We start from the raw sequence: 17,240 nt of genomic DNA on the forward strand, positions 1-17,240 counted from the left end.
AACTTTCATATATATATATTTTTTGGTGTTAAGGCAATTGGTATTCTAATACATATTTTTCCCCTTCCTTCGTTCTTCTCTAACTTCTCTCCACTCACAGAGGATGAGCTGCAGCTATCTCCTCTGCACTATCCTGCTCTTCGTGGCTGTATTGCTGGCTGTCACTGTAACTGGCACCATCCTTTTCATGAATCACTACCAGGCCCCACCCATGTCCGATGGCCTACCCCACATCTCTACAAATCAGGATGAAGCAAATGCCCTGGTGACTGTTGAGAGAGGGGATGGTTCTCGCATCAACATCTTCATTGATCCCAACTGTCCTGACTACAACAGTAACTTTATACGTCTGGAGGGTGTGCAGACCTCACTGCTCCACTCACTGACTGACCACGACTCGGACCTGAAGTCAGTGAAAGGCCAGGATCGGGCTCTGCTCGTCAGCTTGGCAGAGGAGGTGGCCAAACTGTCAGCCCATGCGGGGCAACTGAAAATGGACTATGAATCTCTGCGCAGGGGGCAAGGCAACCTGGGTCAAGACCTTAACACACTGCAGGCAGAACAGGGACGCCTCATACAGGTGAGACACATATACACACACAAACGCCATAAATCTCATGAGATGGAAAGCATGTGGTTTGCTACAGTTGTGAGCCCCTTCTCCTAGGCAGGTTAGGTTTCAAGAGGTCAAAACTTTTAAAAGCATAGCCCCCCCCCCAACAAATGAATTCTCTTCTAAACTGAATTGAGTAGGGCTGGGCGAGTTAACTCGTTATTTTCGCGTTAACGCATTAATTACTTAACGCAGATAAATATGTTATCACGCATTAACGCATGTTTTATTTAAAAAAAATAAAATTTAATTAAAACAATTTTTTTTTTGAGGGCTTTTGTGCCTTTAATGAAAGTTCAGAGAGACATGAAGCAGGGGGGCGAGAGAGGGGCAGCACAGGGCCATCTGATGCGGGACTTGAACCGGGGCCAGCTGACTATAGCCTCGTCTACATGGGGCGCCTGCTCAACCCACTACGCCACAAACAACCCGTTTTATCACTTATTTTATTATTGTAAAAGTCTGTTGCTCACAGGCTTTTATTTTGTAAAAGTCTGTTGCTGTCTGCTGCGGAACCGGAAAAGTAATTGGCGGATCCACCAAACATGGAGAAGGGTACGGAACTTTTACTCGGCCATTTTCATTTTAAAGTTCTTCCAGACGGCGGAGTCGACAGAACCAAAGTCATCTGTAAACACTAGTTCCAGTCTAAAATATCACTTAAAGGCAAAACACAACTGATACCAGCAAGTCATTCAACGAAACAGACGGTGGAGCGAGGCTTCTACATAAAAACTACATAAAATTGCTGATGTTAAAAGTGTGTTTGCACAACAAATGTTATGGCACTTTCATTTATATGGCAGTACATTTAAAATAAAACTAAATGCTAAAAGCTATACACTACTTTTGAATTCATTTTTGGATTTTGCGTACAAATGCGATTAATCGCGATTATTCAGGGAAATCATGTGATTAATTAGATTAAAAATTTTAATCGTTGCCCACCCCTATAAAAAAGACATTGGTGCTTGGGCAGTGAGTGGGCCTCTCTCAGTCTCTGACCAGAATCAAAGATACTGTTTCACTGTTAGTTTTTATCACCTTTCCTTCCAGCTTTCCAGCAGCTGTGTTGCTTTTTAGATTGCTAGAAAGAAATGATTGTGATTGGCCATCTGATGCTAGCTCCACGTGTTTTACATAAACGTGCTCATATCAGGAGCTGTAAAAACTGGGTTGGCCTACCAAGTTGATAACCAGCATTGTGAAACTGCCTAGTAAGATCTTTATTGTTAGGGATAAGTTATTTAGATTAACAGAAGGTATCCTGAATACATTGAACCAAGTATTGAAGTGAATTGGTTTGGTCTTTTTTAATACATTTTTCTTTCATATGTGCTTTGTGCACAGGCTCAGCATCATAACTAATTTCAGAAGTCTTTTTTATGTTATTCACTGTGCAAAATCTTTATCTTAAAACTATCAACTTAAGCTGTGAGGAAAATGTTATGGAGTGGAAGGAATATACTCTCTTCTGAAGTGTATTTAACGGAAAGGGCAACTCAACAGTTTAAATATCTTTTGGGGGGGGATCATTGCAAGAGGGTCTTTTCTTTTCTTTTCAATTGTTTTTTCTTTTCTTTTTTTTAATCCCAACTGATCAGAAAAAAGAAAACCAACTAAACTGAAGCTACTCTGCAACTCAAGTCATGACTTTAAGTGCTTAAGGGTTGGACTGTGAAACCCCTATCGACATGCATTGATTGCGAAGCCACCTTAAGAAGGGTGACAGCTCATTGGACTCGAGATGTTGCTTTTAGTTTTGTCGTCTTCCTTTCCTGACTGAAAAATCAAAAACTTATTATTCCCTCATTCAATGCCAACTCAGGCGTGTCATCTTCTTTTTACACTGTGAAAGCCAAGTAATGCCAAAATTAAAGTGCTAATAGGGCTCATGTTCTGAGTTTAACTTATTCAGTCTTGTGTTTGAAGAAGTCACAAGGGAGGAAATGGCCATCATGACCCTAGAAACACTACAGCTTGCACATTATATCAGTAAGATGATATAATTGATCCTAAGATGTGTAAGTCAGACCACACTGGATGAAAGCATAATTAGACATAATTAGATTCTCACTGACCACATTGATATATTGATGATACATTTCCTAAATGTGTGTGGAAAATCTTTACACTGTATGGTCTTTTAATTTGGATTTACCAGGCTCGATCTCTTTGTTCTGCAGTAAATAGATTTCATTGCTGCGAGCTATACAGCTGAAACAACTAAATTCATTCTTCTGCTGGTCCTCTGTTTAAACCCAGACCACTGCAACTTGTTGTTCACCAATCTTTAGAAATCACTCAAAAACAAGCTGGTTGGGTCTGATCTGCCTCTGTAGGGTAAGAAACTATGTGCGCTGACTGGCTGCACAATCCAAGCAGCAAGTGGCCCACTTCCTTTGCTTCTGTTAATGTTTGGTGTACTGTAGGAGGCGTGGAGCGGTGGGCAGGGTAAGTGGAGGTGGTACCAGCAGCTTAGATACTCCAGGTGATTGATTTCCTCTGTGGAGGCAAGGCATGCGGTGTGCACATCCGCTGTTTCTGCTTGCCACCATGGTGTGACTGTGTGATCTATGGGCCACCTGTGGCACGAACTTCTGATTTATAGGATGACACAGAGCTGACTGTGCTGAAGTTAGCGGCGGCTTTGTGTGCACTGCAGCGCACCCCCTCGCCAAAAAAACAGTCAAACCCTTCTACACTCCCCTGAGGTGATATGTAGGAGAATTTGATTACAGCGGCTTTAGGACCAATCTGTTTTGATTATTCAAAAAATGACATGTTCATTTTTCACTGCGGGTGCTTGCAGCCTGAAATAGAAGAGTGCTCCAAAGCCCACATATTTATATTTGAATAAATCACCCTGATGGGAACGACTACCCACAGCTTGATGGTCAGGTTTCTAGGTAATGGATTAAATGAAGCACATTGTTCTGAGCCAGGGCAGTGTTTGATATGTTTGTTCAAATTACTTTAGTTTATTTGAAATTCAAAACATGCCTCCAAACCCATCATTTGAATTGGCATAATTTCTTCTGTAATCAACAAACATCTAAATATGTGATCAGATCTAAATGCATTAAACTCATACTTCCTGATAGTGTAGAATTATTGCTTTATTCTAAATAGAAAGTATTACATTACTAAGGCTCACTCTGCCAATGCTTTTTCTCCTCCTCTTTGAGTTCCCATTAACTATTTCAGTCCCATAAATAGAAACCTGGAGGAGTTTGCTTTGCTCAAAAATGCCCAGAAAAACAAATAAGCAGCTATCCAAAAATATAATCCATAAACATTCTATGGTGATGGACAATGGTTGTATCCATCTTATGTTATACCCTAAAATGTCTGAAAACCATATCCAGCCGGGTATGTTTTTTTTTATTGTTTTCTGACATTGAACACTGTCATTTGTGTGATATTTGTTGTATGATTTTCAGTAAAACACTTGACCTCTGCATAATAGATCAGGAAAAACTAATGGCTTCAGGTCACTTGCAGGTTCATTGTTTTATTATAGGGATTACTAGACGAGAGGTCCTTTTAGTCCCACTTGTTGAAACGCCCAGTGTGCACTAATTTCACATCTAACTGCTCAAAATTTGTATTGCTCAAGAAAGGTATGCAAGAAAGTGGCTGATCTTATGTTTAAAGGCGAAGTTTTTTGGGTTTTTTTAAACCTGGACCTTATTTCTGGCATAAAATACGTTCATCTACTCACCGATAACAGTTTGGTGAAAGTCGGCGTCCTTTGGAAGATATTTAGATCACTTGAGATCCGCGCATATCCATATAACGGGAGAGAACCAGACATAGACAATATAGACTCTATATAAGGCATTATGTGTCTTTATTTCACCCAATACTTTAAGATGAATGAATGCGTACTATTGCACTGTTAGCTCATAGCTGCCGTGTTGTTGTTATTGGGGGCTATCGGGGGCTTTCTACACACGCGTCTACTTGGATGACGTCATCGACGCGCCCCGCTGCAGCACAGCTCATTCACTCCGTGCTCTGTGACAGTCGGCTAAATTCACACAGAGTTTGCTACTGCTAGTTTTGTGCAACATGACAGGATATTTATCAGATTTTGACAATGACTTTGAATACAATGGACGTCCTTACCGGAGTGAATGAGCTGTGCTGATAGCGACAGTACGCGTCAGTTCATTCATTCATTCGGCTTAAAGAATTGGTGAAATAAAGACAGATAATGCCTTATATAAAGTCTATATTGTCTATGCACTGTTCTCTCCTGTTATATGGATATACGCGGATCTCAAGTAATCTAAATATCTTCCGAAGGACGCCGACTTTCACCAAACTGTTATCGGTGAGTAGATGAACGTATTATATCCAAGAGATAATGTTCAGGTTTAAAAAAAACTAAATTCTCCTTTAAGGTTTCTCAACTTCTCAATATGAGAAAGAGCTTAAAGGCATTTCAAACAGTTAGGGTGCAATATCCTCAATAGGAAAGAGTTGCTGTCTTTGGTGTAGAAACCTTTGGCTTTGTAATTGTTCACATCTTTCACATTCATATAAAAATCTTTATAATAAGCTAAATAACCATAGTCTCAAAGTATGCTCTACAACTGTGTGAATAGTGGATCTTCTGAAGTTTTTGTAACTGTCATTTGCTCATAGGTTTCTGTCTCCATCACTTGGTAATAATTTCCAGCCTTATACTGGAAGGAATTCTTTTAACAGACCTAAACATAGTTTTTTTATTTTTTAATCTGGCCCTAATTAGAGCTCGTGGATGCAACACTTAAGTAGTAAAAAAAAAAGGGGGGGATTGTTAGAACTACTCTTAGCAATTGAAGTGAATTCACACGTTCTAGTCTCTTGATGTTTGCTGATTCCCAAAGTCTGACAGCAAAAAAGAAAAAAGAAAAAACTAAAAGGAGGCAAAGGCCGCAAGGAGGAGCATGACTAACTGATTTCCTTGAACTGCAGGTCACAGTTTAAACAGAATTATGTGCCCGTGGAATAATAATGTTTTAGACAAGTGACCCCCGCAACCTCTGCTAAGGATCTAGGGGCAAACTACGGCTGCCGTACAAAACCGTATTGCTTCAATGCATTCATTCTAGTCGACATAAGTTCTTTGTGTTTTTGAGAAAGGAAAATCGCAGTTGTTGCTGGGTTTTAGCCAGGGATAGTACAAACAACTTCAAAACCTCAGTGAAAGCTGGGTAATTATAAAAGTCAACATAAAATGTGTAAACCTAGATGGGTGACTTCAGAGATACAGCTCATTTTTTCAAAGGAATAAATAATCTCAGTATTTCAGGGTCCAAACATTTTTTATTAGAACACAAACAAAATTGGTAAAAAAATGGTAAAAAATGAATTATTTTTATCTGCATAAAAAAATAGCAACAACCATAAGTCATATTCCTCTGACAGAAACATTCCTCCTGATTCAGAGTCAAATTAATTAGCAGAACTTAAACCATTAGAGGATGTAATTAAAGTTCTGTATCATCAAATACCCCAATTATGCGCTTATATGCCAACATTGGGACAAGAATTGCTTGGACAAAATTACAGAGATTTTTGCTCAAGCTGGACAGTCAAAGGCCATTCCTTAACTTTATTTAATTGATAACAGTTTTATAGCAAGACTATAGTCCCTGCACTCTTCCCCAACATTGAATTACACGTGGATAAAATCCAATCCTGTGCAAAGATCAGACGTACTCTGTGTGATATGAATCAGATTTTCGATGAAAAACAGTCTCATTATGTATGAAGGTTACGTTCGTCATCGAGGGTAATCTTTTATTCATTGTTTCTTTGCTTCATAGGCCTCCATGTCCAGGATCTCTGACTGTTTAATCAAATGGATAGAGTAAGCAAGGCAGAGGTTGACCTAACATTTGTGCACCACTCTAATACAGCAAAAACTTATTGATAGTCATTTTAAGCACAGCTGAATTAATACTCATCATGCAGTTATAGTGCAAGGGGCACCATGTTGATGCACTGCTTAGCACTGCCGCCTCACAACAGGAGGGTTCTAGGTTAGATCTGGACAGCCAATATTTTTGAGGTGAGTTTGTCATATTAAGCAGATTGTGACTGAAGTTGTGAAAAAAAATGTAAAAATGAACTTTATTTACACACTTGAACAAGCAAAGAACTTGATTTTGAATGCAAGAGTAAATGATCATTTTGAATAAACTCCTTTATTGCCCCTGCTACAGATGTGTAAAGCACCCAAATTGGCCTTCAAGGTAAAAAAAAAACAGGGCTCATCATGTTAAGTGCTGAGGTGTAACTGATTTTGTAAGCCAATGCTAAGGCTGCCTAATGAGATCTAATTAAATCATGATTCTAATTGAAGCGTCTGTCAAACCTAAGCATTAAGGCTGCAGACAATCCTCTGCTTTGAAAACAGGCACAGAAACATAAAGTCAATCCTTGCTGGCAAATAACAACACTAGAAACTTTTTCTTTTTTTTTTAAATATACGCTACACCTCCAGACATACCCCGAAAAAGTTTCATGATTCTAGAATAGTTGCCAAGGAGAGTGGAATCATTTCTGTAATGTATTTTTGAATATGCGTGTGGATTTCTGTCAACATGCATGGAGGCATATACACAAAAGTGCACTGTTTGTGTCTGTATGTGGGTTTAACTTGCAGCTCCAGTGTAATATTATTTCAGCATAGCTTGCTGTGCCTTTGTGATGCATTGCATAGATATTGAGGCCAGGGAATGGCCACTGGGGTTTTTGTCTAATGCAGTTTTAACACCTGATAACGCTGCACAGACATACTTTCTTAGAAGCTTAGAAGACTCTAGGCCCCTTACAGCGACTTTCAACACTGCAGGTTTCCGTGTGGGGGCATGTTTGCATGTTAGTGAGAAAGAGAAAAGGGTGCTGAAAGGGGAGGATTGAAGGGGAACTGTGTGTATATGTAAGTGTGAGAAACAGCAAATCAGTTTTTTTCATTCCTGCAAAAGTATAGGGTGTGTATACAGTATATGTGGAGAACAACAGCTGGTTGTGTATATATGCTGGCCAACTAGGGCAAAAATGTGAAAATGACCTTTCTGTAATGAACGGCACATAAAGAGCTGCAGGAGGGGAGCATGGCAGATCAGAGAGGTTACCCTGCTCTTTGCTAGTCCTAGCACACACATTCATCAACAGCCTTCCCACAGGGCTCTTTGTGTTTCACTACATTCACAAGAGTGCATTATGGAATGGGGTGCTGTGTGTCATTGCTGCTAGAAGCAGTCTCTGCACCTGTGTGCATCTAAAAGTACTATATTCTACCAATGGTTGTGTGTACTATACTTTAGTCCGTTACCTACAAATTTAGCATTTATGTAAATGCTATTTATCAGATAAAAAACCAACCATTAATTAATTATTACATTTTCTACCCTCGTTATGGTTTTGGTTTTCATTTTGGGCAAACAAAATGTTTCTCTTTTTTATTGATCATTCTTATTACATGGTCATGCAGTTAGAAAAGTGTCGTTGATGTTTGAGTTGGGCGCTGTAAAGCATCACTGAGTCAAAAACAAAAAACACGAACACTGAAAAATAGATGAAGTGATGTCATTCACTGCAGAAATTGACCAAATATTGGAAATTGTCACATAGAGCATCCATCCTCAGAAAGGGAATTATGGAGGCCTTCCATGTCATGATCAGGGGGAAACTGAAAACTTTCAGAAAGCTGAAAATAGGTAAAGTACAAAAGTAGCGTGTGTATGATACACCTACAAAGCCTATTGGAAGTATTGTATTGAGCAACTTTATGTGTAATATTTCTATACCTTTTCAAAATGGTTTGGACCACTCTTTTCAATTAAACAACTTCACCGTGCCATAGATGAATAAGTTACATGCAATGTAAACTGCATTAGATCTGTGAAACTGTGAATCCAGTGCAGGAACCATTGGCAATAACAGCTGCCTGGAAGAGTGCTAATAACATAATTCATAACATCAGAGTATAAGCGCATGTAAAAATTGGACGAAGCCGTTTTCTTCTGCAAATTTATGTGTTTCCTTTAAAAACAGAATGTAGGCAGTCTGGAACCTCTCTGGACCCCAGTCTGATTGGATTGGTCAGTTCCACTGGCATGAGCAGCCACCAACCACCATTTCACATCAGCTGTGCTGAAATTCTTAATTCCAGAGAGCATTGTGTTATGTTATTGGACTCAAATAAGAGAAAGCCCCCAACAACAGCATGTGTCAAGAACATTTCTTTTCACAGGAAATTACAGACTCTAAAATACCATTAAGAACACCCACAAAGCATTTTTTATTGCTGGGTCAGATACTGTGTGTGGATGATCTACAGTGCAAAACACATCACATTAAAACACTGAAACATCAAGTTTGATTTCATGGGGAGATATGTAGTTGTAGCGGGATCAATTCTCAAACCTTTAAGAGAGTCAGAAATTGCTTTAATATAATAAAACTCCTAAGAATTGAGTTTCCAAAGAATCACAACTCAGTTTTATTGTCTATGTCTGACATGTAATGTGCATAATGCAGAGAAATAAACAGAACACACTGACTGTCTTTGAGGTACTAAAAACACTGGCCCACTTTGTAAAATAGTTGCAGGAAAAGTGCTGCAAATGGAATTTATTTATTTATTTAATGGAGTTATTTGATCATCGAGTGTTAACTGTGGATACGTGTTCTTCTCTCCAACTTTGTGTGTGTTGCAGCTACTGTCAGACAGTCAGATTAACATGGTGAAAGTGGTGAACTCGGTTAGTGATGCTCTCAATGCCATGCAGAAGGAGAACGTGGGTCTGAAGGCACGCGTCAAGGCTGACTTACAAAGGGCACCAGTCCGCGGGGCTCGTTTGAAGGGCTGCTCCAATGGTAAGATAAATTAGATGTGTTTGGTCTTTATGTAACTGTCAGGCAGGATTGGATTCTTTCTGTGTCAACTTTTCAGACATTCTGTTGTCCCTGTCTCTGTTTATGTAATTTATGCATCATACAATACCTATAATTTTACCTTTTGCCTATCTATTCTGCTCCATGTCTTGATCCTCATTCCAGTTCCACTATTCTGTGAATTTATATTCCCATGTGATCTGTCTGTCATCAATCTCACCCCATTTTCATTCAATGCAGCCTCTTCAGGCGATATCTGTATGCCACTCCTAAAGAAGAGAACTCTAGATGCCTCTATGATGAACAACTACAGACCTGTCTCTAATCTCTCTTTTATATCCAAGATTATTGAGAAAGTTGTATTTAACCAGCTCAACGACTTTCTGAATGAAAGTGGAAGTCTTGATAAGTTTCAATCAGGCTTCAGACGTCATCACAGCACTGAAACAGCTCTGGTCAAAGTGTTAAACGACATTAGGTTGAATACTGATTCTGGTAATGTTTCAGTCCTGGTTCTGTTGGACCTCAGTGCTGCGTTTGATACTGTAGATCACAGAATCCTGTTGCACAGGCTGGAAAACTGGGTTGGACTTTCTGGAGCGGTCCTTAACTGGTTCAGGTCCTACTTAGAAGGCCGGAGTTATTTTGTTACAATTGGCAGCTATGAATCTGAGCGAGTGGCCATGACTTGTGGAGTCCCCCAGGGGTCAATTCTTGGACCTCTTCTGTTTAACTTGTATATGCTCCCTTTGGGTCAGATATTGCAGAATTTTAACATCAATTATCACAGTTATGCAGACGATACACAACTTTATGTGTCTCTGTCACCGGACGACTGCAGCCCAGCAGACGTACTGTGTCAGTGTCTGGAGGAAGTAAACACCTGGATGAGAGATAATTTTCTACAATTAAATGAAGACAAAACTGAGATCATTCTGTTTGGTAGCAAAGAGAAGAGGGTCAGCGTTGGTAAATATCTTGAGACTCGGGACCTTACAATGACTGACCAAGTTCGTAACCTCGGAGTGTTGATAGACTCAGATCTGACTTTCAGCAGCCACATCAAAGCTGTCACCAAGGCAGCTTTTTACCATCTCAGAAACATCAACAGAATTAAAGGTTTCCTCTCCCAAAAAGACCAGGAGAAACTCATCCATGCATTCATCTCCAGTAGACTCGATTACTGTAACGCTCTTTTAACTGGACTTCCCAAAAAGAGCATTAAACATCTGCAGCTCATCCAGAACGCTGCTGCTAGAGTTTTAACCCGGACTAAGAGAACTGAACACATCACACCAGTTTTAAAATCTTTACACTGGCTTCCAGTCAGTCACAGAATAGATTTTAAAAGCCTGCTGATGGTTTACAAATCCCAGAATGGTTTAGGCCCAAAATACATCTGTGATATGTTCAGAGAATATAAACCCAGCAGAGCACTTAGATCCAAGGACTCAGGTCAGCTGGTCCAGTCCAGAGTCCAGACTAAACATGGAGAAGCAGCATTTAGCTGTTATGCTGCAAATAAGTGGAACAAACTGCCACTGGAGATTAAACTTTCACCAAATGTAGACATTTTTAAATCCAGGTTAAAAACATTTCTTTTCTCATGTGTCTATGCATGAAATATCTTTTAACTTATCTAGACTGTTGCCTGATTTTAAATTCATTTAAATGATTTTATTTGTTTCTCTTTATATTATTTTATGTATTTTTAATGCTTCTTGCACTCCCTGCTGCAATGCTTTTATTTTATGTAAAGCACTTTGAACTGTTTGTACATGAAATGTGCTATACAAATAAATTTGATTTGATTTGATTTGATATGTTTCTATGGGCTACATTCCATGCACGTTATTCAGTGGCCTTGGTAGCGATCTAGAATTTTTTACCGTACACGAGAGATGACTAGCATATCCACTGGGCGGGCAGAGAAGCGCCTAAGGCCTCATCCCATTGGAAGGCTTTTAACCATGCATAGTATACCCAGTGGCAGTCCACTCTAACATTTGCCTTTATAGGTAGCCAAGGAGCGCAGAATGAAGGCCCCTCGTGGGCAGGATTCTGCTTGCAATAACAGGGGAGAAGAGTGACAGATTTTGTGTTAGAGGCACAACTTGAAAATGTGGTCAATGTTTCATAAATCTGTAAACGCAAATGCAAGGACTTTCGGTGTTGCATATCTGAGTAAAGGTATTACAAAGCTCAGGAATATGTAGCATCACACCAACTAATGCACAATTGAGAAATTATCTGATACCTGTTGATTTTTCTATATTTCTAGAAGTGCTCCTGGTCATGTTCAACCAAATCCAGAGTCTTCCTTTGCCTTTTTATGGGGGGATGCCAGGCATTTGTAATTACATTCCTATATTTATGCCACCTATGATCAATACACAGTCTTATTTATACTAAGAGGTGGATTCAGTAAATTTTTAAAGCAGTATTAACACAAATTTGCTTTCCAGTGGAAATAATGAATCAAATAGTGTTATTACTATTCCCTGTTGTTCAAAAGAAAAGTAAAAACTATTTTCATTGGGTTGCTAGCTCTGTCCGTTTTGCTGAGAAAGTGCACCACCGGGACTCTAATTAGTTCCACACAGTGCATGCCTCATGATCCAGCTGAGAATTATCGTGCCTTAATCAGATTTTCTGAAGCAATCAGTACACAGTTTCTGGAAACAAAGCAGAATTTCAACTGGCAATAAATTATAAACCAGATGATGTGAAAACTATTCTTTAGATCTTACCAAGTTTGTTGTCATTATTATGAAATCATTTCTTCAAGCTTACTTTTAATTTGTTGTCTCGTGACTCTCCGTTAATGGTAACAGCAGCGGAGGCAAAAACAATCTTATTCTCGTGTGCAAAGGAAATCTCAGTTCATTCAATGCACAGTTCCGTTCACTGAATATAAAGTTGCATCACTAATCTGAAAAAGCTCTCATTGCAGGCTTAAAGTTTTTCATGGCATTTCATTGTATATTTGTTGTGCTATTTTGTTTATGTCTTACCATGGTAATACATAATTCTGTAACGCAGTGAAATAAACCTCTACGACAGGATTCTAGTGTTGTTTACAACAGCTCTGTTGTGGTAGCTGGAGGATGGCTGTAAGGCTGATTCTGTTTTCATTATTCCTACAAAGACAATTTCAGTCAAATGACGTCAAGCTAAATATTAATATTTTACTGCAATTACTACGATTTGCTTTATGGCTTGAATTTACTCTTCATTGTGAAACTAATGAAAGAGAATACCGGTGATCTCAAAGTTCAGAAAGCGTAAGCTTTTGCAGAAGAAACAAAACAACAGACAAGAGTCTTTGGATGGAAATAAACACAATGTCTATGACAGAAAAAATATAGAATATAGAAACATATCTGACTCATATTTTGAAGGACTAGTATTCTAAAATGTCTTTAAAATAAACATCAGTTTTACTCCCTTTACATTCAAGGGAGTAGGCAATAATAGCTTAAAGCAAAAAGAATTGAATGTTATGACCCTTTTGCAATTAGAATAGCACTAAGACCCCAAGGAACCTTCCACTTATATTTGATTTATAATTTATTGCCACTTGAAATTCTGGCTTGCTTCATCTAAAGAGTCACAGAGTGCTTGACAGTGACATGTTTTAGCCATGGATTTCTTAAAGCAACCTAAATGTGAGAAGAAAACTGTCAGACTAAATGATCTACCAGCTCAAGGGTTCAGCACCACGGACAGAGCATCATATATCCAGAGCCTTTTTAAAAGCAACTTTGCACATGAATATCTGCTCCCCTGCCGTGGCAAAGCCTCTTATGCCACTTTCTACAGTCATAGTCCTATTTTTAGTAGCCGTGCCTAATTGGTAATTTCCTGGTGCAGTCCTACTGATCATAAAATAAAAAAAACTTAATCCATATTTGAGCCTCTTTTAGGTTGTAAAGAGAGCTGTTATGTGGTTGTCAAACCTGTATCACTCATTGTTTTTTTAATCAATACACAATTTTACTGTGGCCAAGGGAGTGTTTCCCCTGTAAGCTAAACTCATAGGAGGGTGAACTGTTGAGCAAAGGCATCTCCCTACTACTACAGCAGTTGATGAGTGGGCAGCTTACGACGACCAGCAGGATGTTAGATGCTCGCCTCACAATTTATTGGAGACACCTTTAGCCATCACTCTGCAGCAAGCAATGATATGTGTTTCCTTATTGCTGATTTCAGAATGTGTGTGATTTGCAAGGATGGCAAAGCAGCAACTTATAATTACTTAAATCTTCCCACTGATGAGACAGGATGTAAAACTGCATCATGTTATTTATTTCGTCAGTTACTTACCGAAGTTTAACAGTAAAGGTATAATGACTAACCCATCAGTTTGTAGGAATAATTTTAATCTCATGTCATTGGAGAGTTTCTAATTAAAACTCAAAGTTCCAAAGGCTGAAGTTTTTTGGCTTTTTTTTGTTGTTGTTTATGTCACCAGGTTAAGTGCTTTGGATTTCACCTGTATGTGTCTGTGAACAGCAAAAGCAAAAAATACTACTCTGCACACAGCATGGCAAAGAGAAGGGTAACGGAAAGGCAAACCTGTGAAACTGTGGTGAAGATTTACAGTTGTAAGCTTGTTTTACAGATTTAGATTCCAGTTATGTTAGATTCAGCAAACCTGAATCTGTGACCCCAAAGCTCAGCACAAACCAATTCATTACCTGCAACTGCCACCGAAATAATTGTGGACTCGCCTCGTCTATGTATGACTTGACCTGACCCGTACTTCGATACAGAATGTGGGGCGTTGAAGAAAAAAGGTGTGCAGCTCAGGAAATTTTGGTGCACACAACAGCAAAATGTTATTAACAAGAAAAACAAACAGACAAAATAGATGAATAAAACCCCACTGTACATAGGTGGCAGGCATCATGGTTTCAGTTGGCTTTTTTTTTTTTGTCTTTTATCTCTGGTTAAGTTGTGTCTGTTATTTTGCGTGATGTTTATGTTTATTGTAGACCTCAGCCTCCTCGCCGTAATTTGATCTTTTGCTGCTTTTGAAGGGGAAGAGGGTCGCACATGTGACTGGTCATTACTGAAGCTTGCCCTGACTCCATCTGCTGATTCTGTGATCCTCTTACTAATAGAGTGTTCAACCTCTTTTCCAAGCTGCACGTGGCTGCACCTGTGGTCACCATAATTGCACAAATAGATCACGAGAGTAAACCAGTGCATTTAAAATTCATTAAATGGAATGCGCATGCATAAACTGTGTGCTCTGTGTAAAGTCTACCAAGATCTTAAAATGCAGCACTCTGCAGGTTTCCACAAGTGTTGCTGCTAAGAGCTTCTTTCAGGCCAATCCACAGTCCGGCAACTGGCACCAGCTCAGTGTTTTTGTGAAGCAGAGTCTTGACATTTTAACCCGTAATTGGAGTAATTGCCTAAAAAAAACTTAACTAAGTGAACTTCTGAACGTCTTCTCTACCTTCTCGTGCTTACTAGATAAACAGTAAATTCTTGTTTGCTTCTTGTATACCCAACACAAAATATACTAGCTCGCACTTTTAATTTTAGATAGATAGAAGCATTCGTACGCCAAAGTGTGAGGTACTTTCTTACCGCCTATAGACACACCCATCAATATCTTTGACTGGCTTTCTCTCCCACTGTGCCTGTGAACTTTTGAAGAATTCATTTCTTTTTTGTTTGCTTTCGATTCTCGAAAGAAAATATTATATTTTCAAAGGTATATGAATCCAAACCTGACAGCACTGAAGCCTGTCTCTGCTACAGCTACAGCAGGGTTTCTGAGTTGAATGAAACCACCGTAGGAGTCCCACTTTTTGCTTTGTGGACTGCCTTACTTTGCAGTAATGTGGCACAGTGACTCTCCCGTATTCCAATCCAAAGTTCAGTCTTTGCAGAGAACGGCTTACAAGAAAGGTTTAGTTTATTCTGTCATTATTTCTACCATATATATTATTTGCTTTTAAGAGTTCTGCATTAAGAGAAAGACAAAGCAAGAAATAAAACATCAGATGCAGGACATACTTCATGGTTACAGTGGTACTCTTTTGAGATGTAGTCATTATTGGTCCACATCTACAGCTGAGAGTAGTCATCAGCAAATGCACTGAAAGTGAAAGGTTTTGCTCCTTTTCTGAGTCACATTAAAAGCTACCAGCTCTTTTGAGCTTTTTATTTTATAAAATAGATATCATGAGGACCTAGAAAATGTCAGAAAAACACATCGAATATTTTCTTAATATAATTTGTTAAAATTAGATAACCGGAACCATCACTGGCCTTATCCTTCTTTATCTGCAGGGAAGCCTTGAAATGTAAAAAGTGTCAAGATTATGCAATACCAGTGTAGAGATCTTCGAAAACATCATTGCTATTCGGTAATAAACCTGATCTATGATATAAAAAGGGTTTGTGCAAATTTCTTGACAACCTGAGAAAATGATTACTAATTTTGGTTGTTTTTGGCCACAGAAGACATTGATACACAGCAGGAAACAAGAATCTAAATACTCTTCTAATGTTAATATACTGCAACTTTTTTAATTTAAATTTTAATTTATATATATTTTTAATTTATATCTTAATAATATATATCTTTTTAAATTTCTTTTTCTTTTTGGTAGATGTTCTTTTGCATCTACAGTGATTCTCTGTGTGGTGCAAGAACACAAGAGCAGTTAATTGTCTCAAAAGGCTGCACCAATGAAAATGTGCATATAAGACCTGGTGGAGCAGATGTAATGAATCATTCTTGTTTCTGCAGCTCAGCATTGTCACTATTTAAATCCCTAAGTTTTAAGCTTTATTTCCATAAACTAAGCTAGTATACATTTTTATAGCTCAGCCTCCTACCCTGAGCTTGAGCAAGTAAGGCAGTGCAGCTTTCTTTCTAGATAATTTAAAAATCACCCTCCTTGTTACTTCTGCAATTAAATTCTTTTGAGCTGTGCTGTCATTGTGAAGCAAGCGAAGCAAGCGAAGCAAAAGTGAACCTGCATTATCACTACGATCAATAAAGGGGGTCCTTGGGAGAATATCTTTACTGTAAGGGATCATTAAACTGAAAAGTCACTGTTGTAAAACTCCAAATTCTTAAATAATGATGGCAGTCTGTTTCGATGTTTTGTCCCGTTGAACTCGGACAGCTTCAGTTTCTGTGTTGAAAGGGAGAAATGGGAGTTGTTCGCATTTATGTGTGACAATGACGAGAGGTGGAAATTATTAGCTGAGGATAACATTGAGAAACAGAAAAGCATCATGGGGGGGCAAACATTTCATACCGTGTAGGGACTATAGAAAAAAAGTTCTTGTATGGCCTTTTTAAGAACTCTCCAAGCTGTTTTAAATTCAAGGGTTTGACCCTGCGAAGGCTGCATGCATAATCTATAACGCCGTCTTCATCACAGAGATCCTTTCTTGCTTCCTTGGGAAAGATGGGTTTTTTAGCCACAGACAAGGGTGCCACTGTTCTGCTCTGCTCTTGCACACAAGCTCTGTCTGTCACTGTCACATCTTCTCTTTTTTTAATGTCTTCTTGAATTCTGAGCATCCTATACATTCTTCCTTCCTTTAGTCTGTTTTTCTGTCATCTGCCACTTAAATTCATGGATCTCCTTGTTCCTTTGTCATCATTGCCCTACTTTTGTGCTGCTCTGTCCTCATATTAACCAAATTTGAACCTTTTTAAACCCTTTATTTCTCAATCTAATTTTGTCTTTCT

The 17,240-nt window shown here is 38.8% G+C and overlaps 2 protein-coding genes across 3 annotated transcripts in view; one reads left to right on the forward strand and one right to left on the reverse strand.

The window, feature by feature from the left end:
• LOC142373353 (uncharacterized) overlaps window positions 1-17,240 on the reverse strand; it is a 314,679-nt gene that overhangs the window by 138,999 nt on the left and 158,440 nt on the right. The window lies entirely within an intron of this gene.
• Window positions 1-17,240, forward strand: part of fibcd1b (fibrinogen C domain containing 1b) — a 115,935-nt gene that overhangs the window by 39,987 nt on the left and 58,708 nt on the right. For both annotated transcript variants that reach the window (XM_075455373.1, XM_075455374.1), the window contains 2 exons: window positions 101-580; window positions 9,334-9,493. In XM_075455373.1, the coding sequence (XP_075311488.1) occupies window positions 101-580; window positions 9,334-9,493 (640 nt within the window). The remainder of the gene's footprint in view (window positions 1-100; window positions 581-9,333; window positions 9,494-17,240) is intronic.

This window comes from Odontesthes bonariensis, chromosome 22, assembly GCF_027942865.1.
Source record: "Odontesthes bonariensis isolate fOdoBon6 chromosome 22, fOdoBon6.hap1, whole genome shotgun sequence".
In the NCBI taxonomy this organism is placed as follows: Eukaryota; Metazoa; Chordata; class Actinopteri; order Atheriniformes; family Atherinopsidae; genus Odontesthes; species Odontesthes bonariensis.